Source organism: Coturnix japonica, chromosome Z (assembly GCF_001577835.2).
Source record: "Coturnix japonica isolate 7356 chromosome Z, Coturnix japonica 2.1, whole genome shotgun sequence".
In the NCBI taxonomy this organism is placed as follows: domain Eukaryota; kingdom Metazoa; phylum Chordata; class Aves; order Galliformes; family Phasianidae; genus Coturnix; species Coturnix japonica.
In genome coordinates, this window is record NC_029547.1 from 36131605 (window position 1) to 36159261 (window position 27657).

At 39.2% G+C, this 27657-nt stretch overlaps 1 protein-coding gene across 1 annotated transcript; it reads right to left on the bottom strand.

Annotated features, from left to right (window-relative positions):
• Nucleotides 1-3052: 3052 nt before the first annotated feature.
• Nucleotides 3053-27552, bottom strand: UBQLN1 (ubiquilin 1). Its single transcript, XM_015849252.1, has 11 exons — nucleotides 27394-27552; nucleotides 17963-18114; nucleotides 14215-14330; nucleotides 12469-12731; nucleotides 11510-11668; nucleotides 10623-10866; nucleotides 10023-10165; nucleotides 8960-9043; nucleotides 6114-6229; nucleotides 5609-5777; nucleotides 3053-4254 (listed from the first exon to the last, which is right to left on the bottom strand). The coding sequence occupies exons 1-11, from the start codon at nucleotides 27550-27552 to the stop codon at nucleotides 4102-4104; spliced, it is 1758 nt and encodes a 585-aa protein (XP_015704738.1). The 3' UTR covers nucleotides 3053-4101.
• Between the last annotated feature and the right edge of the window lie 105 nt (nucleotides 27553-27657).

Sequence of the window (27657 nt, forward strand, 5' to 3'; positions counted from 1 at the left end):
AGAGAGGAGAGCGAGAGGAGGAGGAGGAGAGGGGAAGGGGGAAGGGAGAAGGGAAGAGAGGGGAAGGGAGAAAGGGAAGGAGAAGGGGAAGGAGAGAAGGGAAGGAGAGAGGGAAGGGAGAAGGAAAGGGAGAAGGGGAGAGGAAACGGAAAGGCGAAGGGAAGAAAGGAAAGGAAAGGAAGGAAAGGAAAGGAGAAGGAAAAGGAAAACAAGAAAGGAAAGAAGAAGGAAAGAAAGGAAAGGAAAGGAAAGGAAAGGAAAGGAAAAGGAAAGGAAAGGGAAAGGAAAAGAGGAAGGAAAGCGAAAGGAAAAGGAAAGGAAAGGAAAGAGTGGAAAGGGTGGAAAGGGCTGGAAGGAAGAGGCGTGGACGAAGGAAACTGGGTAAACTCGTTGAAAGCTGGGGGGAAAGGGGGGAAAAGGCGGGGAAGGGGGGTGGAGGGGGGGAAAGGAAAAGGAAAAGGAAAAGGAAAAGGAAAAGGAAAAGGAAGTAGGATCTGCCCTCACTAAGCAGCAAAACCAAAACAAAACAAAAAAAAAAAAAAAAAAGCCAAGAAGCCATTGTTTTCAATAGCTGCTCTTTCTGCTTTCTGTTCATTTAGCAAAGGACCTTTTTAAGGCACCTGGGAAACTTTTCATTGGCTGTATCTGATGGCTGATGATCTTTTTCCAGCAAAGACAAGGTTTCTGTACTTTGGACCTAACTTGTTGTGATATCCAATTTCTTAAACCATCTTCATGGTGTTACGTATCTGAATGTTACAGTGTGAAACGCTCAGTAGCTTGCAGGAGTGGCTGTTTTTTTCCCTGATTTCAGGGAAATCCTGCTGCGTTCCTATAGGCCGGTTCACATGTGAGGTTGCAGGAATGCAGAAACTGCTTGAAAAGAACACTGTGTCACTGGACTTGCATTTCTCAGGGCTATCTGTGAATCCCAGCTCTACTATTTGAGGGTACTGCTTCAGAGATGGTCCTCAACCTGCTAAGTAGTGTGCTATCCCAGCTTGAAAGACAAGAAAGCATTACTTCTGTTTGGTTATATTCTGTGCATCAGGGCAGGGGAAGATGACAACCAGTCACCTAAAGTGCTAACCACACACAGCAGCTTTTCTATTTTTAAAGAGGCTGTGCACGTGTACAGGAGATCCCAGAACAACCTCTGTACATAAGCTATACTTAACTACACAAACAACACTGCATATAATTACGTACATCCATTATTATAAATAAAATGAATCTCAAACTTCACAGGGAGCTGCTTGAAGGAACAGATCCAGCCACCTGCCAGCTCAGTTCTGAAGTGAGGTGGTTCTGTTACTGTTGCTACTTGGTAATAGATAAATATTGGCTGTATCTCAGGAAGTAAATTTAATTCAAGGGATCACTGTGTAATTTAGGTCAAACTTCACCTTTTCTTCAATTCTAATAGAATTTCACTTCAAATACAGGGTCTTTAGTTTGCAGGGTGCACCTCCTACCTGGGAGTGGTGATGGATATCTCAAGAAAACATCTGTACAACTTAGGTTCACTGGTAAAATAAAGCACTCCCTCCCCCAGCTGTTACTTGTAGTTAATTTCACATCAGGATTCTAGCGTTAAGCCTCTGCGAATCCAACCCGGTCCAGTCAGGGCCAATTTAACTACACATTCACACCATCACGGTGAATAGCTAAATGGCATTTTATTATGTGTTAGCAGTTTAAATAAGCTACTATCTACTTTGGCTACACCCCCTAGGGATACATCATATGTCAATCATTGGCAGGGGAGGTCCTATCATGTCACAACTCGTTTCCCCAGAAACGCCTACTACAACACCCAGCTCACCCTCAGTCTTTTAACAGTAGCCTTTCTGGCTGTGACAGACTGTGCTCTTAAAAGCATCTATTTTATGAATTAGCTGGGGTCTCAGTTTTCCAAAGGCAAGGTCCCAGTAAGGTGCAGTATAAGCTGAAGTAAAATTAAAGATCCTAACAAGAAGTAATTGCAAAAATCACTGTTAAAGGGTAGCGGTTATTCTGCAGAAACTACTTGCAATTACTTCCCCATCAGAGCCTTCTAGTCAAATGCAATGGAAGCTACCCACTGAAACAGAATTTACTGTGAAGGCTGGATCCCATATGGATTTATTATCACTGGTTAGGAAATAGTTTCATCCCCATGATACAAGTATTTGAAAAGGTTTTGGTCATACAAAGCTCATCTTACCAGGATATTCCGTAACAATTCATAAATTTACTTACTACTTTGTGCTGCTGGATACATTAAAGTTTGATCTAAAAGCAGAGGCTGGATAGCTAATAATTTTCTCAGTATCAGGTATCAACAGTATTTTGTCCATCTATTTACTGGGAAAACAGAAGAGGTTACCGGACAACAAACTTCTGTGAGTAGAACAGTGCAGATTCTGCCTACAAAGCTGCTTTCTGGAAACTTCTAATGTAGGTAGAAGTGTGCTAATTTTTACTTCCCATTTTAGTTTTGTTTCATTAAACTGATCCAACAGAATCATCATAGAATTGTGTCGGTTGAAAAGGACCATAGTGATCATGTTGTTTCAACCCCTGGCTATGCACAGGGTCACCAACCACCAGACCAGGCTGCCCAGAGCCACATCCAGCCTGGCCTTAAAGGCCTCCAGGGATGGGACATACACAGCCTCCTTAGCAACCTGTTCCAGTGCATCACTACCCTCTGAACAAGAAACTTCCTCCTAATCTCTAACTTAAACCTCCCTGTCTCAGTTTAAAACCATTCCCCCTTGTCTTGTCACTGTCCACCCTTGAAAACAGCTGTTCCTCCTCCTGTCCATACACTCCTTTCAAATACTGGAAGGCCACAATGAGGTTTCCTGGAGCCTCCTCTTCTCCAAGCTGAACAAGCCCAGTTCCCTCAGCCTTTCTCCACAGATGCTTTGGACTCCTCCCTTCAGCGCATACTCAAGGAGCTCTTTACGAATCATAGCCCCAAACTAGTAAATATTCCCAGGCCAGCTGTTAAGCTGTCTGTCATCTCAAATCACAAATCATCAGCTACAAACACAAACACCGAGCCTTGATGCTGAAAGACTTTTGAATTTATTTATCTGTGCACAGTAGAGGTTGCTATCAGGAAAACCTCAAAAGATATACAGTGGTTTTTTTACATGGAATTTGAAAGTAATTAGAGTATCACTTGATGACAATGTGTGAGTCAGATGTTTCCAATTACAAAAATCAATACGTTAGAATCTCAATGAAACAAACCCAAAGGCCTCAGAAGCTGTTTCTGAGCTCAAGGCAGTACCTCTTTAATTTGCACAACAATTAAAGTAATTTACAGTTAATCTGTGTGAAAACTGAGACAATCTTACAATGCAAATTTCTGTAGTTAGATTTAAAGAGATAAAACCAGAACAGTAACTGCAGGATTTTAAATGAACTTGCCTAAGCTTTTTTTTTTTTTTTTTTTCTGAGGTGGTTCCCGAAGAGGCTGGAAGCTGGAAGGACTGGAAACATGGCATGTAACTTTTTGTGGCTTTTTTGGTTACTTATCATTTTATTCCACTGCAATGTGTAAATTTCTAGAAACGAGCTGTCTCCATTGTATATACTGAGTTTATACTTTATACAAGTTAAAGCAAAAATGGTAGATTACTCAAGTGGTATAAATCTTACAGTGTTCTGCTAGCAAGAAAAGAAAAAATACATGCAGAAATCACAATAAGTAGAATTGGTACCCACAAATTATAGCTTCAATCAATTTTTTTTTTTTTTAAATTTGCACTCTACATTAAATTACTACTGAAGGCTAATGTTTAAGCAGGAAATAAACTGGACAGTTGCGAGTGATACAAAACCTGTTCACGCAACTGTGGAAGCTGATATAGTTGCAAAAAATCACAGATAATGCAAAACAGAAGATGTGTGATGCATGCAACAACTGAGAAAATTCACTGATCCCCATTGTTCGCAGAATACTACTGCACTCCACCTTAAAATGTAGATTGGTTTTAGTTGTAACAAGACAATCCCAAGAGTCAGAATGAAATAAAAGCAAGTATTTTAAAGATTTAAGAGCTGTTATCAAAAATAAATTACATTTTTTTCAAGTTAAAGAAACTGCTACGAAGGCTGAGAGCCAAGGAGCCTTTCAATAGCCGCATTGATGTCTCCACCTGTTGCTATTAGTGCCTGCAGGTTTGCTTCACGGTTCAAAAAGCCCATTGCACTCAGCTGCTCCAGTTGTTGCTGAAATCTAACTTCTGGGTTTTGGAACTGCCAAGAACAAAATTTTGAGTTGTAAACCCACAATACATTTTTGGCAAAGCACCAGATTTAAACATGCGGCTTCTGCACCACTTACATGGCACTCTTAAACTACAGGAAAATAAAAGATTTGATATGTTTGTGCTGTAAGAATAACTTCTTAATATGGCTACAGATACAGATTATGTGCATATCTGTATTTGGCCCCATTCTCCCTCCACATTATACATTGAATATTTTAATATAGGTATGCACATTAAATATGCATAAAATAGACATAGATAATTTAAAAAATGAAATAGTTCAACCTTGTAATGTCAGACAGCAGAATTTTGATGATGTTGCTGCTGGCAATGGAGAACGTCTCAGGCTTTCTTTTCTTGATATGAAAGTCAGCTTGCTTTTAATCTCCCAGGTACTTGTTGATTAAGTTACCAGAATTCTAACTGTTGGAAAGCTTCTGCCTGAAGCAAACTCACAGTTATGCTTTGTGGGTCAATACTGCTCATTTACAAATTCATGGCAAAATTCTCCATTCAAAAACACTTTCAAATGAGAACAACTGTAAGAAAATAATGTGCTGCAGTAATACTACGAAGTCACTTTAAATCAATGAGATCTTAGATGTTAACACAAAACTTGTGCAGCTACTGTTAATTACGCTTTTGTTCTAATTAAACAATTTCATCCATCAGGAAACTATTACCAGCAGAAGTTCAAAATGCATGGCTCCAAGCCAATAGAAAGTAAAACAAATCTAAAACTGAACAAGACCCATCACCACTACTTGCTTCTCCCTAAGCACAACAAAGCAAAATAGTCAATTGGTAGCCTAAGACTTCATGGCATCACAAAACATACTGCAGTTTGGACCCACAAAATGTCCGTGAAGCATACAAATTCAGAACCCAAATAACTGGAGTGTGGATATTCCAAAGCATTGGACAGAGGCTGTCACAGCTACAGAGTAACAGACAGCACTGCTGAAAAACATCTGTGCTTTCTGCATTTCCAAGCTCTTGCCTGAGCCCACATTTCACCTGTCAGCAACTTCATCACCTCAATTTGCTCCTCTGAAGGCATTTCAGAAATTCAGGGGTATGAAGATGAGTATATTAAAAGGATTAACTGTTCAGAGCACACTTTTACTCAAATTTAATTATACTTGCATTTACTTGCACAGCTGCAACATCCTTTTTAAGCCGCTTCTGCTTTTTCATTTGTGGGTGAGGGGGAGTTACCAGAAGTACTCTGAGCTCTCTACTCAGCTTCAGGTTTGTTTTAATTTGTTTTAAGAGAAAATTTTAGGAATATTTAAAAAAAAAAAAAAATAATAAATCTATATTGCAATAATATACTTTACCTGAGCATTTGCGCTAGCAAGAGCCTGCAACATCTGCTGGACAAACTGTTGGTGGCTGGGTTCAGCAGCTCCTGATGTTGGATTTGTATTGTCACTGGGAGCAGAACTAGGTACACTGGACCCAGTAGGTGCTCCAGTGCTTCCCAATCCACCTATACCAGGATTAAATCTGCACAAATGACAGAAACAGAAATAAGCATGGGTTTATTATTCAACTGACTTAACTGCGATGTCTCTTTTAGTCCTATATTTTATCACCACTTAGAAATACTGTCAAACACAGAGTTGGTGATATACTAAGACAAAGACAATAGTCATCACTGTTCAAAAACATGTGTCGGGAAACATTCCAAAACAAACTTAGTGAAACTTAAAAAAAAAAAAAAAAAAAAAAGACAAAACAAAATGTTCTTCGCATGATAAAATTTCTACCTGTAAAAAGAAGCACAAGAGAACACAGCACAAGAGAAAAGTTGCTTTCCAAAACCGTGATACTGAGACTTACCCTGGTATGAGTCCCGGCGCTTCTGTTGCCAGTGTCTGCAAACCCTGCTGAATCTGTAGTAAAGCTTGCATTGCTCTGGGGTTTGACATAGCTGATAATGTGTCAGGATTCTGCATCTAAGAAAGTGAGAGAGACTTGTGACTGAATCATACAGAAGCACCCAGTGTTAGTTTTTAACCACTTGATGCTTTACAGAATCTGATATGCTTTCAGAACTTGTTTTTTAACTTCAAATTTGAATATTTACGTGAAATCCTTCATAGTCTGGAGGGTTTCTTGAGAAAACTTTCACAGGAGATGATCAGTGAACTTTCTCTGATGTGAACAAAGCCTTTCAAATAAGGAGTATACCAAAATTATGTTTTTCAATTCTGCTTTTAAAGGCTACCACATTCCAAAGCCAAGGAGTGTGCTTGACCATCATCATTCTAGAATTAGTCTCTTATGCCACACTACTGGTAAGCAACAACACCGATTATCTGTTAGACAAGTTTCATTATGTCTAATAAAAAGTTACAAAATATTTATTTCCTAGCTAAATTCAGATCACTGAATTATAATCATCACAATTTGTGCACGTGTCCATATCTGTAATTCCTATGCAGACTATAGGAATGTGAACAAATATACTACAAAACATACTAGCAAGCAAATTCACAGTATTGAAGAACCTTTATTGCGACTTCAACTAAGAAATGTTTTTTCACATCCACAGGCAACTTAAAAAGCAGACCTATTTCTGAAGTTAAATACCCTGAAATCAGACCATTTGAGATACAAAATCAAGACTAACAGCTTACCTTCACCTCTGCTTATAGATGCAGCTCAAAAGTAAAAGCTATTTGTTTCAGTTACAAGTGAGACAGTACCTAGATCTAATTCTAACCACAGACAGGCTGATAAATCTTAACAGTCTTCACCTGGTAACTAGACCAAACTTATTCTGTTGCAAAAACATACGACTCACAAAGAAACATAAATTCTAAGGCCAATCTTCCACTGAACTGCAGAATAAGGCATTAAGATGTCTGGTCTGGAATATGAGTGTATAATAAGACTTAAGCATAGCTATCTGTTAATAATCTCTGTTCATCTCTTGGATTTTTACTTTTCCTGACAGCTTAAAGTTAGAGAATAACTGAATCAGTAGCTGGCAAAGTCTACCAAAATCCTGCAGATCACCTTGAAAGAAATCACAGGGCATGTGTGGGACAACTGGGGAATCAAATACTGTTAGCATATGTTTATAAAAGGCAAGTCCTGCTTGACCAACCTGACCTCCTTCTATGATCTAGCGACCCATCTGGTGGATGAGGGAAAGGCTGTTGATGTGGTCTACCTAGACTTCAAAGCCTTTGACACTGTCTACCACAGTATTCTCCTGCAGAAGCTGGCAGCCCATGGCTTGGATGGGTACATTTTTTGCTGTGTAAAGAACTGGCTGGATGGCTGGGCCCAGCAAGTGGTGGTGAATGGAGCCACATCCAGCTGGCAAGCTGTCACAAGTAATGCTCTCCAAGAGTCAGTGCTGGGGCCTGTCCTGTTCATTACCTTTATTGATGACCTGGATGAGGGCATTGAGTGCATGCTCAGTAAATTTGCAGACAACAGGAAGCACTGATCTGCCTGGGAGTAGGAAGGCCATACAGAAGGATCTGGACTGGCTGGATCTCTAGCCTGAGGCCAATGGGATGAAGTTCAGTAAGGCCAAGTGCCAGGTCCTGCACTTTGGCCACAACAACCCCAGACGATGCTACAGGTTTGGGACAGAGTGGCTGGAAGACTGCATAGAGGAAATGGACCTGGGGGTATTGGTTGATGCTCAGCTGAATGTGAGCCAGCAGTGTGCCCAGGTGGCCAAGACGGCCAGTGGCATCCTGACTCGTATCAGAAGTAGACGGAGCTGGGATTGTTGGGATCAGGTAACTAGCAACTGGACTAGAGGGGATGGCCTGAAATTGTGCCATGGGAGGATGAGGTTGAACATTAGAAAACATTTCTCACAGAGAGTGGTAAGGCACTGGAATGGGCTGCCCAGGGTGGTGGTAGAGTCACCAGCCCTGGAAGTGATCAAGAAACATTTAGATCTTGTACTGTGGGACATGAGTTAATGGGAAACAGTGTTGACAGTCAGAATGGATATTTTAGAGCTCTTTTTAAACCTTGGTGATTCTATGATCTTCAGAGGAAAGCAATTTGGGCTCCCCAAAGTAAGCTGCTGCAATTATTCTGTAACACTGCCTGCAGTAAGAGCAATGCACTACAGACCATCCAATGATAGAAGCTATACAACTAGATTATGTATTTAATTCCCAAAACTTTTGCTTACTCCTATTGAAGTAACACAGTGCCACTACTCAGTGACAGTTAACATCACGCAGATGCCCAAGCTACAAGCACAGTGGTGCTCATGAAGATAAAGCTGTTCACAGGTTTTTGCTTCCTCAGAACCCAGCCTGTTCTGAATGAACTGATTTGGGTCTTTCTGGGCACACTGCAAAATGCCTTCACTCAAATATTTAAGGTGGAGTGGAACCAGTAGGAAAAACAGTGAAAGATTTCTCTGTTTGTGGAAAAAACTACTGATTCTAAGCACAGAATCAAGAGTAAATAAAAAAAAGCTGTGCCAATCATAGATAAAAATATCCATCAAAAGGTTTAACTTTTCAAGAGGATGGAGAGACCAAGCAAGACTTATAATGGAACAAAATAATTTGGTGTCTAAAGCTAATGAGAATGCATGTAACAGAGTCTAGCTTTTAATCAAACGAAGGCAAGACACAAATTTACTGAAAAATAGTTCACTGAGGTATAGACATTTATTAATAGCCAGCAGATCATCTTACTTGTTGAAGGAAAGTAGGAAGCTGTCGTCTCATTTGCTCCTGAAGCTGAGGATTTCCAGCAAATAGAGGATTATTCAACATCATCTATAAGACAAAAATACTTAAATTCAATGATCAAGCAGTAAAAACCACTGTGGGTTTAAAGGCAACTACTTAAAAAAACATCAATCATGGAGAATATGATAAAGAATACATACAATAATCATCTAGGAAAATTCAAGCCCTCAAACACAACTGCCTCCTTCAACTAAAACTTGTTATGAACCACCAGTATAAAGACATTATAGGGATTTTTCTCCTGTTATCTTAAGTCAAATAAAATGCCAGATCCCTGCCAAGACAATCTTGTTTACGTTATAGGATGAATCACTTTTGCTCAGCCTCTGCTATATATCTAAATGATAGTCTCTCTGTAAATATCATCTGCAGAAGATCAGATCCAAGCCAGTGTTCAATACAGAAAATAAAACACTTCATCTTGGTTTAGCATTTGACTTTGGCTACTATTTCTTTAACTGAAGTGTGAAATCACTTCTAAGATATTACACACAGAATAGCAGTATCTGCAGTTCTATAGCAACCAAGAGTCACAAGTAAGCAATTAAAACCAGAACACCACCTAGAAACAGCACCAACTCTACCCTTTCACTTCTCTCAACTCAGACGACTGTGCTTATTTATTTACAAGAAAGCAGATCTAACTTAATGTACAAGCATTTGTTTTCTCTATCTGGCTCTTACACTAGGTCACAAGTTCAGGACTGTGCAGAATGTACATAAACTTACAAGTTACTTCAGAAGGATGCCTGGTAGGTGTCCAACTATGAACAGAAGAAACTCACTGCAACAGACTGTTAAAGGTAACTTGGTAGTAATTTATGTGAATCAGTTATTAACATACTTGAAAAACTGGACCATTCACTGCAGACAAGTGTTGAATTGTTGCTCAACTGCCATCACTCTGTAGTGAAAATTAAACTACCATATGAACAAATTTAAAAAAAAAAAAAATGAAGTCAGTACACAAAATATTGCAACACATCGCTATACCAGATGCATTTACCTGTACTGCAAGATCAGGATTCTGGCTTAACGATTGCATCATGCTTCTCATATATGGTGCTGACAACATATTCTGCATAAGTTGTGGGTTTTCAGTTATCTGCTGCAACAAGCTCTGCATTCCTGGTGTGTTGAACATACCAGCTTTAAAAAAAAAAAAGTAAAAGGTCACTATTAAACGTCCTATCAAATGAATCAGACTGCCTAGAATTGGGATATAACTGATTGTCTTCTGCAAGTTTTCATCCCTGAAATGCATTTTAATGTGGTTTTCCATACACAGATGCATCTGCACCCTAAAAATAAGTTAAGAAAAATGCTGTATCTAACAAGTAGGCCCACTAGGCCGGTAACTATTTCACGTTTGTTTGCAGACAGGAAAAATACCACCACTCATCTAGCTATTTCCTATCATTGCTGTTTTAAGGCAATACTCACACAGTATCATTCTTAGTTTACTTTTCATGTTTTTATACAGAGGACTTTGACACTCAAGTGCTGCACTGAAGAAATAAAAACTTTGAATCAAAATTTCTCTTTCTAATAAAATGGTCATTTCAGCAAATTTCCCAAATATATACAACTGCAATAACAAACACACCTCCTAGTCCAGGTCCCAAATTTGGTATGGTTGAGCTCTGTCCCGTATTGCCAAAGGTGTTATTTCCAACATTATTACTGTCAGTGTTCTCACCACTTGTGCTGGTACTTGTTGCAGGACTCTGAGAACTGGACTGAGGAGCCCATGGATTTGGTAAAGGATTTCTATTTTCTGTACGAGATGGCTGACTGTCCCCTCCTGATGATGCATTGCTTACTAAAGAAGCAAATGGATTACCTCCAAACTATAAAGGAAGGAAAAGCAAACATGCATCATTCTCATAAACTATTTTTAAGTTTGCGATAAATGTCAAGTTACCTTTCCAAAATTATTATGAAGATAAATGTTGATGGCTCTTGATCAGTAATACTAACCATTCTAAAGTAACTTAAGAGTAAACATGGAGAAAGAAAATGTAGTCTCCCCAAATAAAGTCTCACTTCTTTTAGAAAGTAGAATACTGCACTAGTATTTTGATCATAAGACTGTATATCCTACAGCAGTTTACAACTGCTAAAGTCTTTTCCCATTTTAGGGGAGAGATCACTAAATCCACCCTTATTAACTTACCTGGAGCTCATAACATTACAAGTCAAAGAAGTAAAAGAATTTAGATTATGCAGTAACTTATTTAATATACAAATTTATCAAATTCAAAATAGCTTCTCAGAACCAGAACACAATATCTGCACTTCTTCAAGCTTAAAGGAGCACAGAATACATAAAATGTAAAATCCTTCCTTTCTCTCAGCAGAGAGAAAAGACCATACTGTAAATTCAGTCTTCAAGAAAACTTTGCCAAGTACACATTTGAAAAGTTATATAGTTCAAATTCTTTCATTTCTGAAAAATATTTATTCTCAGTGGCATCTGCAATCTTTTCTCACCTGTTCCTGTGCTGCATTCAACATAGGCTCCTGAATATCTGTATACATACGTCGCAAAGCATTGTATCCACCTGGTATACTTTCAAGGTTGCTCAAGGCTCGGTCTTGGTTTCGCATCATTTCCTGCATCATTGCAGGGTTTCTAGCAAGTTCTATTGTCTAAGGAAGTGGAATGTTTAATCTGTATTAATAAGAAATCCATTCTAAAGTGAAAAGTTCAGCATCTGACAGCATCTCTTTTACTAGCATATTATCATTAATGCCAAAATCAAGATGCCAGCTTAGTGGGAGCCAGCGGAATTTGATACTTGCATGTGTTCTGTCACAGCTGTGACATGTCAGGAAGCACTGCTAAACAGAAGAAAAACCTTGAACATATTATCCTCTCTTTTCCTTTGTTAGCACAATATACTTCTGCCATCAGAAGTGTTTACCACAGTGTACTTCTAACATCATTACAGTGTGCATCTTATAACACAAACTTTAAATGCCCCCATTTCAAAATGCCTTTGCGTTCTGAGATCTTTAGCTACACAACATATCTTCCATAACGTGCAACTTTTAGAAGCACCCAGGGAAATACCCGCTGTTAGATAAACTGGAAATTAGTACAGTTTACCAAAAGTAGAAATTCTTCAAAACTTGCTGGCTACATGACAGGGAATTTCAAGTGCACACAGCTGTATCCAACTCTAAACTCTGAAGATATTATCATAAAATTTCCAAAATTTATCAAAACTATGCTTCAGATTTTCTGAATTACCTGTTTCAGACTTTAACAACTATAAACATGACAAGTTGCTTACAGTGACATTATACACACACACACACACACACACACACACACAGCGCTCAAATTCTTCAAAAAATGTTTCTCAACAAAGGATATCCGGTTCTTACTATGTTGTTCAGTTACGGTAATAATCAAAGGTCACAAAGTCAGAGGTTTTTCTACATACCTGCCTCATTATATCTGGATTATTCAGCATATGTCCAATTTCTGGATTTCTCTGTATCAGTTGCTGCATTTGAGGATTAGCCATAATTAACTGCCTCATCAGGTCAGGATTTGAAAGCACATTCTGAATAAATGGATTCTCCATTATCTGAACCATCATTTCTGGGTTGGACATGAGTTGCCTTTGCATCTGACTCTGCAATTCTGAAAAGCTTGATGTATTTAAGCCTAGGCTGCTCAGGCCTGCCAAACCTCCAAGGCCACCTTTAGAGGAAGAAAAGAAATATATAATTGAATTTACATTTCTTATAATAAATCTAAACAGAAGCATATCTTTTGTAAATGTAAAATACTTGGATATATTCCACATTTCAGAAATAACAAAATTCAGTGGAAAGTCCATCTTCATGAGGCTGTTAAGCATTCATTTAAAGAAACATTTAATGAATAACAAAACACCTAACACCTAAAAAACCTAAAACAAATTGCTTTAAAACATAACTTATTACAATGCTAACAATTTCTCATTTTCCACAGCTTAGGAAGGAGTGATGCTTGAATTCTGAGGCCTTGATTTTTTTTTTTCCCCTTCTAATACGTTCTGGGCCATTTTTCTACTCTTGTTCAGACTGCAACTGAAAGAGACCTCACCGATATGATGTATATTGCCTATTCTAATTAAAAGCAGAGTTCTTCTGTTTCACTGCTACAACAATAATAATGTTTTTACTTCCCTTCCATGCTGAGTCCAAATAAAACTTTCATATTTTATTCTAAAATGTAGTTAGCTATAGAATTGGTTACACCTAAAAGAAAAGCGATTGTTTTATTGCTTTTTCAATTCTGTAGGTTTTTTCCTTTTTTCTTTTCCAGTGAAGCAAATGAGATGAAAAAAAGAATTAGAACATTGATACTGTGGAAATAGTAATTTCAAATGAACACAGCAGTCTTCTTTCACTAAGGAGAAAACAGCATGCTTGGAAACTGAGAAATAATAAGACTGTAAGATTAGAAGCAATTTTGCTTGGCTTTGTATTACAGATCCAACTTTATCAATACTCCCTTCATGCCAATTCAGACAGACTCTTAAGGATGACACTGGGAAGAGTTTAATTACTCCACAGTGCCAGAATACAGCATCAGCAGCACTCTACTATTGAAGGTGAAACAGCTTATGTCTGTAGCCTGCTCCCACAACCTGTGTCACAAGTATTTGTAATTAACTTTTGTTTCTGCCTTTTTTTTTTTTTTTTTTTTTTTAAATCTTGATTGCTTTAGACTAAAGCTTCAGAGAAAATTATCTGTACCCCATATAGAAAACACCCACCAGAAAACAGTCTGGATTGGAAAGGACCCTGAAGATCATCTAGTTCCAACCCCCCTGCCATGGACAGGACCCACTGTATCAGGCTGCCCAAGATGACACTCAGCCTGGCCCTGAAAACAAGACATGGGGCATCCACAGTTCTTCTGGGCAGCCTGTGACAGTGGGTTTTTCCTCCTAACACCTAATCAAAATCTCCCCTCTTTTAGTTTAAAACCGTTCTACTCCATCCTATCACTATCAGACTATGTAAAAAGCTGGTCTTCTTCCCACTTAAAAGTTCCCTTTAAGTACTGGAAGGACACAATCTCATCTTCCTGAAGCCTTCTTTTCTGTAGAGTGAAAAAGTTCAACTTCCTCAGCCTTTCTTTGTAGAAAAGGTACTCCACCGCTCCGACCATGAGGGATAACAGACTTTCTTACCCAAGCCAAAAGGATTACTATTTGTTGAAGTTGATGTTGAGGTACTACTGCTTGATGCTGATGTGGTATCAGCACTCCCACTGGTGTGTGTTTGCTGAGCTTGGTGGTCTTGTGATCTAAAAACCAAAAAGACAGTTTCAAAGTTACAAATGTAGCAAATCAATTTAACTAATTTCATTAAACATATCATGGGTGTCATACTTGGGAAACTTAGTTTTTCATTTTATTACTCATTTTATAATTTTTCAGAATTGCATCTCTCTGGATAGCTTCCTGTAGTAAGTCTCTCAGACATCTGTAACATCATCTGTTTTTCAGAAGTTTCAACCGTTACAAAAATGGATGGGCATCACTGCAGCCACTACCACCTCCTCATACAACCCCAGAGATACCTGACAGTGCATTGCTTTCTGAGTCTTTACCTTGCTTCAGGGATTCTTTGCCTTACCCAACCTTATTTGACAGCCATTAGACAATAGTGATTATATGCTTGAGTCTTGAAGAAATGAAGTCACATAAAATCTAACATATCCCATAAAGGATTCAGTAAGGATGGCTTACTCAATGTGAAATTCTATTATGGTCTTATTACAAGACAAGCACCAGAATTTCAGTAATCTTCATAACTAAGAATGGAGTAAAATCAGCTGCCTAATTCACATGCTCACTACACTTGTCTCTAGTAGAGGCAATGGTATTGGTGCTGACGTATGGTGTAAGAGATCAAAGAACTCAGCTGATTCAAAGCTAACCTAGCCTCTACTCAATGATGCAAGATTTAAGCCCAGCTCACTTGCTAAAGCTGGTTCATTAAACAATCACATAAATATCTGCATTTGAAAAATTACAGAATTAGTGTAAGATAATTTGTAGAATCTATGCATGCAGACCTTCCACAAAGACTTGAAGGTTAGACGATAATGCTAAATTCTACAGATCAGTTCATCTCAGTAACGTTTTTCTGTACTTGCTTCAATAACTCACAGTCAAAACAAAAACAAACAAACAAAAAAAACCAACAACCCATACAAGTCAGACAGATGTCTTTAGTACAGAGGCTTCCCTGAAGTATCTAAGAGTGCTCTGTTGCTAAAATCAAAAGCCAAACCAACAATGAAATGCTTTGCAGATTTTGCAAGTTCTTCCATCAACTCATCAGTATTACCTTATAAAAGGTTCCATCAACACCCCTGAAAACAGTAGCATGTTGAGTCATGAACACTGAGGGTACAACAGGACTTCGCAACTTCATTACAATTGCTACTGATGTTCCACTGTAGTGAAGGAGACGTTAATTTTTGTCCTAACACTTCAGTCCATAATGATTCATATAATTCAGTTTTGCTTATTTTTATTTGTACTCTAATAAGAGAATTCCAAGTCTACAAAAGCACTCACAGAAACTATTGAAGGAAAACTTGTTCTAGAGGGAAGATCCCAGATATACACTAACAACCCCAGAAAGGTGTACTTGGGCTTGTAATATGGCTTCCTGAAAGAAGGCAGTGGGTAATACTCTGGGTTCCTGAGAACAATGTTGCAGACTATTTGTGCTTAAGAGCAACTGACAACTTTGAACACCAAGACCAGTACAATCACAGCTGCATACAATGGCTTAGGCTGGAAGGGACCTTAAATATGATCTAGTTTCCAACTTCCCTGTCATGGACAAGGCTGCTACCCACTAGATCAGGCTGCCCAGGCCCATCCAATCTGACCCTGAATGCCTCCAGGGGTGGGACATCCTCAGCTTCTTTGGGCAACTACAGCCTCACCATCCTCTGAATAAAGCATTTCCTCCTATCATCTAATCAAAACTATCCCCTCTTTTACTTTAAAAATCAATCCTATTTGTCCTGTCACTATCAGACCATGTAATCAGTGCAACAAGCCAAGCAGCTGTCACAAAGATCATAGACTGCAAAGGCACTTATACTTAATATAAACTTCCTAATGAAGACATTTGGGGTTTTTTAGCCTAAGAAAATACACAAATATTTTCTTTGTAAGAAAAAAGCATAATATAAGCATAAATCTTTACTTGGTTCTTCAGCTATTCTGAAGAACCTGAGCTATTCTCAGTTGGTGGGTCTCAAAGTAAAACAGAAAACAGGACATGCCTGTAAAGCATTTCAACATGTTTCTATTTGGAAACGGAGGTATATAAACACACTGGTTATATCTCAAGTCTTTCAGCTTCAAGCCTTTTAGTGAAAATGCAAGTCTATGTTTTAAGTCTACTTTACCATGATGGCCCCTTATCAGCTTGCAAGCACCTAAAACAGTGCTTACATGAACCTTCATTTTCAGAAATTCATTATATCTTCACTATCTACTGCTAACAACTGCTACTTTGAAACTCTACTAGCCACATTAAGCCAGCCAGCGTAAACTGCATTACACTGTGGGAGACTGGGATAAGATGTGATAGAATATGATGTGGACAGAAATGCTGAGAGAATTCATGCAGGGACATCAAGACTTCTTGAAGGCAAAAAAACAAAAACAAAACAACCTTGTAAAAACAACGTGACATTGCACCTAGAATTGGTCAGAGGCAAAGCGTGAGAAGGTACAAGAGACTGACTAGCACTGCTATTTCAGTACTTTGATTTAGTACTTACAACTACTGTTAAGTCCAATTTATGAATACACAGAGGAATGTGCAAGTCAAAGATATATTATCACTACTACCATGGTTTATGAAACTTCCCTATCGCACTCAAGAGACTAAATTAAAAAGAGAAGAAGTCATAGCAACAGCAGAGTACTGTTCAGAAACATGGAGAATATTACAGTACTAGATTATACTGCATACAATATCACTATTGCTTATCAGGCCTACATTTCAACAGGTGCTTGAAAGTCAGGATAATGCTAGTGAGGCCTAAGAGGGGGAAGCGTATTTCTTTTTTCTTCTTACTGCTTTCATGCTGTTTCCCTCCAACATCTGACCTTCTCCCACAGAAGATCCTTGACACAAACAGGACAGACATAAGAATAGGAAGAATGCTTTCAGACTAGAACAAACATGTTATTGACTATATAATCTAGATACAAATGAGGTATACCTTACCCTAGTTGACAAAAATGATTTTCAGTCAGCTGTTCCTTCAGGACACTTCACAAGTAATTTGTAGATTTATGCATCTTTCTCACTGTCGTTTAGAAGCAGCCTCATCAAAATATCTCAAAAAAAGTCTTTCTGCTCAGGCAAACAAGTTGGTTGCACTAGAGTAGTTCTCCTTCAAGGACTTTCCTTCCTTTCTCTCTCTCCAAAACAGAAATGTTTCTCCCCTATTTTTTTCTTTTTTAATGTCCCAAAAGTAATACTGCTCAACAGACACTCATGGTTACTAAAAGCTGCTACCTAATAGAACTGTAAAAATGCAATGCAGTCAACATTCAGCAGCTCTGCTGAAGTTCAACAGCAAAAGCAAGAGAGCGACCTGATGTAGCTGTAGGTGATCCTATTCACTGCAAGGGAGTTGGACAAGATGACCTTAAAGGGTCTCTTCAACTCAAAAGATTTTATGGTTCTATTACTTGCATGCAGAAACACACATCTTATTAAAATATGACACAGGTCTAATGAAAGAGCATTTTAACTTCAGACTAATTTTGCACCACAGCTAACAAATTTACCATAGTTGCTTAGTCAGATCTAAGTTTGCACAACAGGAAGCTGTCACATCAGAAATTAGAAGTATTTTGACTTCTTAGAAGCAGGGAGACAACTGTTATTTACCTGTTTTGTGTTTTGATAACCAGGTGAACAGTGAGTCCATCATGAATCCCATGCTGAGTCAAAGTATCTTGATCTTTCAATATTTTTCCAGCAAATATGAGTACAAGTTGATCGGTATGGGACTTGAAACGCTTAGAAATTTCTTCCTTAAACTAAACAAAAAAGTTAATTTTATACACTTACATAATTGTATATTGAACTACTATGTTTTTAATAATTACTGGACTTGGTTCAAACTTAATATACTAAAGCACATGCTCTGCATTTTTTAGTTTACGCAATCTAGAAATACTTTGTTTAGGTCACTCAACTTTTTTTTTTTTTTAATTTTGTACAAAGGAAGAGACAAGCAAGTCATTCCTCTTCCATGCAGTAAAGATGAAAAGTGTTTCATAGTCAGTATTTCAGACACACATCCATGAGAATAACTACATACCAGTGTGGACATATTTACACACGCACACAATTTACATGTTTTACCAAGTATACATAGTATTATATGCACATATTACATATCAGTATATGTATACTAATATGTTTACATATATACACAAAACATACACACACTACAGAATTTATCCTTTGCTGATTAGACTGAGGACAGAATATCCCAATTACAGTGAAACTGTCTATACTTTTCCTTGAACCAATCAAAGAATTATCCTCACTTCTCAGACAGTTTTGCTGCCCTTCATGCAACAAAACTAGCACTCCTTTACGTACAGGCAAAAAATACTACTCAGCTGGCCCTGTTTTCTCAGCCAACTCATAACATAACCAAAGGAAACAGTTCTAGCCATAGTGAAAAGCCACCTACTTCAGCTGACCACAAAAATTACACTCTCATTAGCACAAGAGAACATGGAAACCCATCATATAACTTTCTGCCTTCTTATCAAGTAGTAACCAGGTTACACTTTGACTGATATTTAATTATTCTGTAGAAATTTTCACAGTGAGGAAAAAAAAAAGTCACTAAAAGTAAAAAGGAAAACAGTAGGAAAAAATGACAAGGAATGACTTGATTATACCAAAGCCAGGAATACTTCTAAATAAGACTACTCAGTAGGTCATTTATTTTTTGAAGGTATCCTAGTCAGTTGGGAAAAACTCCAGAAGTTCACCCAATTTGGCATTTTAAAACTGAATTGACCATACCTCTTCAGAAAAAAATTTCCAAGCATTCTAGAAATTCTCACTCCTTCAGAAAACTCAAATGTTAATCTTACAGTTATTAATACTTATGTTTTATAATTGGCAGGACTAAAAAAAGAAAATCCCCTAGTATCTAATTGGAAGGGTTTATTGTACAGGAAGAGAAAAGAACATGCCAAAAGAAGTATCTGAGAGACAACAGAGATAAGTCTCTGTCTGGGTAGCAGGTAGCCGCTGCTTAGTTAAGTCTGATCACACAGATTTTGTTCTGGTTCTCATAGAAACAGCTTCTAAGTCAGCCTTTACACTGACAATATTTAAGCTTGTCAGTATTCCAGAAAGTCATTCCGTCCATTCCTTTCCAAGGTGGCTTACTTACCTGATCTATTACTCACATGTTTATCTAGCCTGTTTTCAGAGGTCTCCAGCAATAGAGACTCCATTATCTTTTTTTTACCAAGAAACCTACTCCAGCACTTCACTCTCTTGTTTCTTCATTGTCTGGCCCACGATGGTCAACACAGATTGTTCAGCTTAGGATAAAGGTTGCAGCACAGCTAACCTTTCTTTGAGGAGTAGTGTTTTCTAATCTGATTGTTCTTACTACTTTCTCTATTTTTAAGTTCATTTCTAAATGTAAGACACAAAATGAGCTACAGCACTCTACATAAATTCTTACTCACTCTTACTAGGATAGCAGGAGAAACTCTACATCTTGCAAGACACATTTCCACTTACAAGAAGCAGAAGCCCATATGGGAAAATAACAGTGCAGACTTATTTAACAACTATTAACTCTTTAAACCATTTTCTGCAGAATAACTTCACAGGCAGTTGCTTCCTAGTCTTCATTCCTTCAGTTAATTGTTCCCAAGAATGCATATTACAGAGTAGCAAAATCAGGAAAAACATTCAGTTTGGTACAAAGTTAATGCATAAAAGCATTGCGCCAGACCAAAGAGTAACATAATCTGCTGTCATACTTTCACAATATGGTGTGACAGGGAGCAACTTAATTATCATAATAAATTTTATGCTGTATTGTAAACAGTGCTTAGAGCCATGTCCTGCCAGGTTTCAAGCAGCTATTTAACCATGAGGCCAAGGAAACAAAACACCTTTTATAGAACGTAACTATGTGGTACCTAGTATTACTAGTATAGGCATCAAAGGCTATGCACATTGTTTTCCCTGCTATCATGATACTGCCTTAGATGACCTGCAAGAACAACACTAATCTAAGACATGAATGCAAAATCCAATGTACCAGAACCATAAAGAGCCCTTTACAGCAATGTACGTGCGCAATCCAAATGCACAGATGACCTTTTTCCAGCCAGGAAAACAAATCTATCATAAGTACTGAGACAATTCCAGTTAACTGAGGCATATCTGTATAGGCAGACTAACTGCTGGGAGGGGAAAAAAAAAAAAAAAGAAAAACTAAAACTAAGTCAGGTCTTTTTCAGCCTCACCTGAATTCAGCAAAATCTTGAGATTTCTGTAATGATTGATAGCCATGCTTCATGTTCAAGAAAGCCATCCAGGTGACACCACGAAACTCATTTTGTAAATGAGTCTGATGACTACTTTTAATAATCAAAAATAACAACACAGCAAAATAGGCCTGTGAGAATAGCAATCTTTTTCTGAGGCAGAGGAAAGAGATCATTTATACATCTGCAGTAAAATAACCTACAAATTTTTTTCAGTACAAGTGTTGTTGTTGTTTTTTTGAATTCTCAGCAAACTATCCTATGAGAACATAAATCACTACTGTTTGCTTTGTGAAGAAGAGTTAGGGAGGGTGGAATACAGAATTTTTTCCCATACTCTGTGGGCAAGCATCTCTCCATTTAGTCTGCACCTCCCACTGTTACTGGTAAGTACACTAAATGCAAGGTCATTCTCATATAGTAAAAAACCCACAGTCTTCTTTAAATTCAGAAAGAGTAAAGATAAAAATGAAGAAATGAATGGCATTCAGGCTCCCACGGACCTTTTGTACACGTAGTTTTCCACTAAATCTGCTCAACGTTGTTGTCTCTGAAGGTTTTTGCAACATACAGGTGAACATTGTTCTGCTGCTGCCCACACCCAAACCAACGTGAAGAGAATAACTTGCATTGTTCCTACCTGAGCTAGTTATAGTAAAAATTTTGTCAGTGAACAAAGCACCTATGTATCTGAATACAGATGAACAGTTGGCTATAAGACTTTTTTTGCACAGCCACTTTGAGAGGGATACCCATACTTCAAACTATTGTCTTCTAACATTTGACCATCTGATAAACTAGCCTTGGAAGGTTCATCAAAATTTTTTCCAGCTAAAGTAAAGAACTTCAAATGCAAACTGTATTTTGAAATATTATCACCTTATGATCCAAAAGCTTTTTGCTGACTCACTCTCTGCCATTTAAGACAGCAAGAACATTACCCTCTATCCACATGGATGCTGTGAAGAAAGAGTAAAAGGAGGAAAACAAGTAAATAGAAAAACATTTCCCAAATTTTCTCAATGTTGACTTGATGTGACATAATTAAAAATGAAATTACTATAATAGCATGAAAGGGGTCCTGGAGAATTAAAAGCCAATTACCACTGAAATGCAATGTAGAAGAGGCTCCAGAAAACTGCAACTGCTTTGAAAATATTAAGTTTATTTAGCTGACAAAAAAAAGCAAGGTTGAAATCTTCCCAAACCAAATTGTTTTGAACATGGTACTGAAGCAAAGGTTTATACCTACTACGCGGCAGAATCGCAATTTACACTCCCAGCAGTTCCTCAAATAACAATCCTGCTACAAAAAACACTGCCAAGTGCCATTACCTTGTTCATAACTGCTGTTTCAAAACACATCCAGGACTATTTAAACTTTCAGCTACCTCCTCTATTAAAACACATGGCTCAGTATATTAACAATACTCCAGCCTCTTTCACCCACACACAGTAGTTTCAACAGAGGCTAACACTGATTAGCTCCAGATACATTTCATACAATGGGATCAAAAGTCTTCCAAACCCAGGAAATGAGGAACCAAAGAACCAAATACACTCACAGCAATACAACTGTGGCCTCCTTTCCAGATGAATCACATTGGGTAATCTCATGACTCCAAATTAAAGGGAATCAGTGAAAATGGAGTTTTCATTGCACAACTCTTGGATGTTATACAGGAAGAGGGACAAGCATTTGTGGTTACAGGCAGCAAAGTACTTCTGGCATGGCCAATTCTTGCAGCAGACAAAGCACTGCTGGAAAGCCCACCCAAAATTAGGCTACCAAACATGCTTCTATTTGTCTGTTATGACTTAATGGAGAGTTACCATCTCCCCATGCCCTTGTCAAATACACATGCAAGTTTCACAATCAACTTATCCCCGCAAACACTGCCATTAACCCAAACTGGCAAAAAAGTCATTGAGAAACAAACTCACATTCTTGATGGGTTTACAATCCTAACAGCTCAGAAAGGGAAAACCAGAGGTAGTGCCATCTAGTGGGAATATCTCAGGACTCATGCTCTAACCAGTTACACACCTTCCAGGCAAACTTCAGCAAGCCATTCCACTCCTTCATGCTTTGACCTAGGAGAGATGATTAGCAGTTTTGTGGAAAAGGGAGGCCTTTTCCACAAAAGGGCTAGGGCTCTGCAGCTACTGGCAGATGAGTACTGTGCCTGCAACAGAATAGGTCTTTTCTCTAGCAAACCACCAAGACTGAAAAAGGACATGAGAGTATTACATGCAAACAATTCTTGCAGAAAAGATGCATTTTAAGAATGTATCCTACACTCTATTTTTAATATGAAACAGCGTAAGATATTTTTCTACTTAATGAGGAAAAGGTTGGAGAATATCCTTTTTTCCTGAGGAGAAACTGCTAGGTGAATTACTGCCAATAGATTTATTACTCATTTGACCATCAGATAAATCTCTCCCAACTGTTTGGTTTCAGTAAGCTTTAAATTAAAAGTGATAGAGAATATACAACATGAGTGAACTACAGACATCAGTTAATATTCTTTTCAGTCTGTCAGATGTAAGGAACTATTAACCACATCAACAAGACGACAAAAATTGTTTCTTTTTTAACACGTAATCCACCACGTAATTCACAATTCATAAAGAAACCTTTCACATACTTTTATTGACTTTCCCATATAGATAGAGTTTATAGTCACTAGATACAGATGTTGAGTGAACTCTGAAATACATAGGACACTTAATGTTATTTCTACAATATGTATTAATCCATGTAGGTACTTCCCTGCTGGTGTCAATTTTAAGCAGTACACAAGACTGCCTTTCACAGTTCTGTGCTCCCCCCTTCCTCATCCCTTCAAGACTAAGGATGGCTGAAGCTAGCAAATCAAGCTTACAGAAAATCATAGGAGGAAGACTAGCACTATTTGACATGGATAACTTTAAAGAAAAAAATAAAGTATCAAAATGAAGCTGCTACACAACATAAAAGTATCTACATACAAAATACTTCATATAATTATACAAACGTGTTCATATCTTACCATACCTGCCAGTCATTTACTAGACAACACCTGCCAAATACCATGGTTAAATAAACAGAATTCAGAAGTAGCAATGAACTAAGCTGAATGTCAGGCAAGTCAACATACTTTTTTTTTTTTTTTTAAATTCTACCAAAATAGCAACTCTATCAGGTTTACACAACAAGGTTTAGTTAGGCTGGAGAGTTGCAGGAGTGAGCAGCCTCTATGAGCAGAGGCCCACAACAGATCAGAGCCAGTTCAAGCTGCCACAAAAGCAACCCGCTGCTGGCCAGAGCTGACTGTTTCTGGGAGAGCAGACTGAAGAAAGGTGGGAGAGAGGAGCAAGAATATGTGAGAGAAACAATCCCACGCCCAACAAGGTTTGCGCAGAAGGAGGGCAGGAGGAGGTCTAGGCACTGAGCAGACGCTTGCACCCTGTAGCCCAGAAGACACAGAGGACAGCAGTGGATGAAGCCTGAAGGAGGGTCAGCCCATAGACACCCCCCCACAGGAGCTCCCAGGCAGCGCTGCAGCCTTGGAGAGCAGCCTGCTGTGAGGGAGCTGCCACCCATGCAGAGCAGTGCCTGAAGGATGGGTCTTGTGGTACAGAGCAGCGTTGGAGCCGTACCTGAAAAGCTGCAGCCTATGGGAAGCCCCCACCAAGACTGAAACCTGTGGGAAGAACCAATGGGAATTCCTTGTACTGATAGTGATTAAAGACATTGTGTGCCCCGGTGGCACAAGTGGTAGGAATGCCGCGTTGCAACACCGGAGGCCCTGGGTTCGAATCCCCCCTGTGGCACAAATGGTAGAAGTGCTGCTCTGCTACACAGGAGGCTCGAATTCCGGGGGGTTGGACTCAATGATCTCTAAGGTCCCTTCCAACCTGCACGAGACTATGATACTATGATACATGCTGAGCACAAACAGAGAAAAAACAAAATAAGAAAGAGACAGATGAGCAGCACTTGTCTCTAATCAAATGACCTTCCAAAGGGGCTTATAACTTGAAGGTTATTTTCCATTGCAACCTGTGTACTCCATGTTCTAGATGCACAACGCAGCATCAGCAATGACTCCATTACTGAAGTTTTCAATACAGAAAAAAAAAAAAAAACAAACGTGAGACTAACCCATTTTAAGGGTCAGCTCTGGAAACATCATATTTACTGCTGATGCTTACTATTAAAAACAGCTTATTATTACAGTTTAAGAAAAACAGATTAACATTAGCCACTACCAGACACTGTGTATTTTAGTGGTAGTTGTGACAGCTTAGGACCCACAGCAAATGGTGGGCCTCCAGGGGCAATCTTACTTCATGGGAACCAAGGTATAACTGCAAATAGTCTGTACCTCTAATGTACTGTCAAATGTTTAGCGCTTAAGATAAGTGGACAACAATTAAATTTCAAGCAGCATCTTCTATTAACTACTTAAAATCATATGTCTTCTTTTAGTAAAGTGTGCTTGCTAGCTTATTTAGACATTTGCTTTTAAGACAACTGATCACAAAACAACCTGGCATCCCAACTGGCCTTCATATTTAAAAAAAAAAAAAAATCCTGCTAAAGATAAATTTGTAAATATAAATTTCACCTTAAGTAAATTTGTTTACACCTCCTTAAGTATCCAAATAATTTGCAATTACATTGTTTTTGGTGATAGATACTTTCCTCCTGTTAGATCTGGAATATGAATCTCCAAAAAAATTAAAAAAGACCCCATAAAGAACTTTCCAGTAACTTTATAACAGTGCTGATGTTGCTTAGAAGAGGAAAAAAAGTACCCCCTTCTGACAGATTTCTGCAAACATTAAAAGCAAACGCTGCCATTTCACCTTTGGGAGAAATGCCTAGATTAAGTTTGCAGATAGAGTAGCAGGTAGGATGCTGCAAAAAGCCCAAAGACAGAAGAGTATCACTTCCCCAGCAGCTGGAGAGAGGACCTCAATTAAGCTTATTTCTGGGATGCTTATAAGCAAAATAATGAGAAAAACTTGAAAGAAATACCAGCATCTTGTCGCCTCACAGCAACTAGGTAGAACAAAGATTTAAATTCTAGCCCAGTTGCTGGTACTACACTCAGGGCTTTTACTTCACCTCTTGTATTCCCCTTTGATAACCACATAGCATCTTCTGGTTTAACCATAAGAAATGATATCAAGCTTTGCATTTTGACAACAGTGGTGACACCTGGAGATAAATTCAGAGCCTTCAGCAACTAATTCAAACTCCTTGGCAAACTGACATTCAGTTTAGGAAAGGCTGTGTTTCCCAGATAAGCAGGACATCTGAAGCCTAAAAGCAGAGTCTCATCCCACAAGCTTTGAGGAGCTAAGCTGTACGCTGCTGGGTTTGATAATACAGGCACCATAATAAGGTCGATGTGCTAATGAGAAACTTAAATAGCCAAGACTCTCAAAAACAGGTTTTGGACTAAATACAGGCCTGGCCCACACCACCTCTGGCATGGGCAACACCTCCCAGTGGAACCTGACAACCACCAAAGATTCCCTAGAAAGAACCCTATATTAACTCATCACATGTGTGGCACTACATTTTAATATATAAAGCAATTCTAAGAATAAACCATCACTTCAGTGGAAATAGTATGTATACTTACATGTTGAAGTGTACGAGATCTGTTACTTTACATCCTAGGTATGCATGCTAGGAAAATCAACCAACCATACACCCAGAGCTAAAATAAAATAATGTCAGCTTTGTAACCTGTCACTCAGGTTGTCAACTTTCATGGCTGGATTTCTGTGGCAGCAGAGCTCACATACATGCCCATGTTTTACTTTGCAGTTACAAGTCACATGCAAGAAGGGGGAAAAAAAAAAAGAATTCAAACTGAGGCACCTCATCCAAAGATACTTTAAAGAACATTTCAGATAAATCATATGGACAAAGTAAGCTCTGAATCCCCTCCAAGTAACTGCATCTTTTGGAGTATCTTAGCAAAACAGTATCCATCTCCTTCACAAACAGAAGGCTGATTTTACAGACTCTACCTTAGGCTTTGATTGTAGTTCCTCTATGGTTGGTTGCCCTCTAACTCAAATAAAAGCCCCCATCAACACCTGCACAGAAAACTTCCACAAAAAAACATTACAGGAGCATTACAGGAAATCGAGATGATGATTCACTACTTCTTTCAAACCGAAGGTACCAGGGTTGGGGTGGAGGGGGCACAGGCTTTCATAAGAAAAGTGCAGCTGAAGTTGCACTTTATTTACACTGCAAATTCTATAATCTCTCGAAAAAGACAACTTCCCTAAAATTCTGATGCTCGCCGTGGCGTTCTCAGTTGTTTGGGTTTTTTTTTTGTTTGTTTGGGTTTTTTTTGGTAGTGTTGTTTTTTTAGAGCACATTTTATCCAGATAACGACCGGCCCCACAACGCTCTCAGCAAGGTGATTGCGCACGCTCTCCGCAGCCTCACCGGCAAGCAAGCTGCCGCCTCCCGCTGCCAGCCTGAGTCAGCCGGGCCGGGCAACGCAACAAGAGCCGGGCCGGGCCTCCTCCCGAGCCGACACACAACCGCGGGTAGCGAGAGGTCGGGGGGGGGATGCGGCCGCCCCGCCGGGAGCGGACCACGACCGAGCCCCGCCGCTCTCCGGCCCGGCCCCGCGGAGCTCGGGCAGGCAGCAGTCGCTTCGTCACGGGCACGGGCCCCAGCCCTGCAGCGTGAGGCCGCGGAGCGCGGCAGAGCTCGGCCGGCAGGCCGCGTTTCCCTCGCTCCTCGCCGCCCCTCACCTGCCGGATGCTGCTGGTTTCGGCAACAGAGAACTCCTCTTTCTCTTTGGGAGTCTTCACCGTGACTCTGATAATGCGCGGTTCGTCGGCAGCTGAGCCCTGAGCAGGAGTCTCCGGGGGACTGCGGCGCCCCGCGGGGCTGTCTGTGCTGTCTGACATCGTGAGCGGGGCCGGGCCGGCACCTAACGCCCGTCAGCTCGGAACAAGCACAACACTCCCTACTCTCACCTCACCCCCCAACGGGCTCTGCCCGCTCCCGTAGCG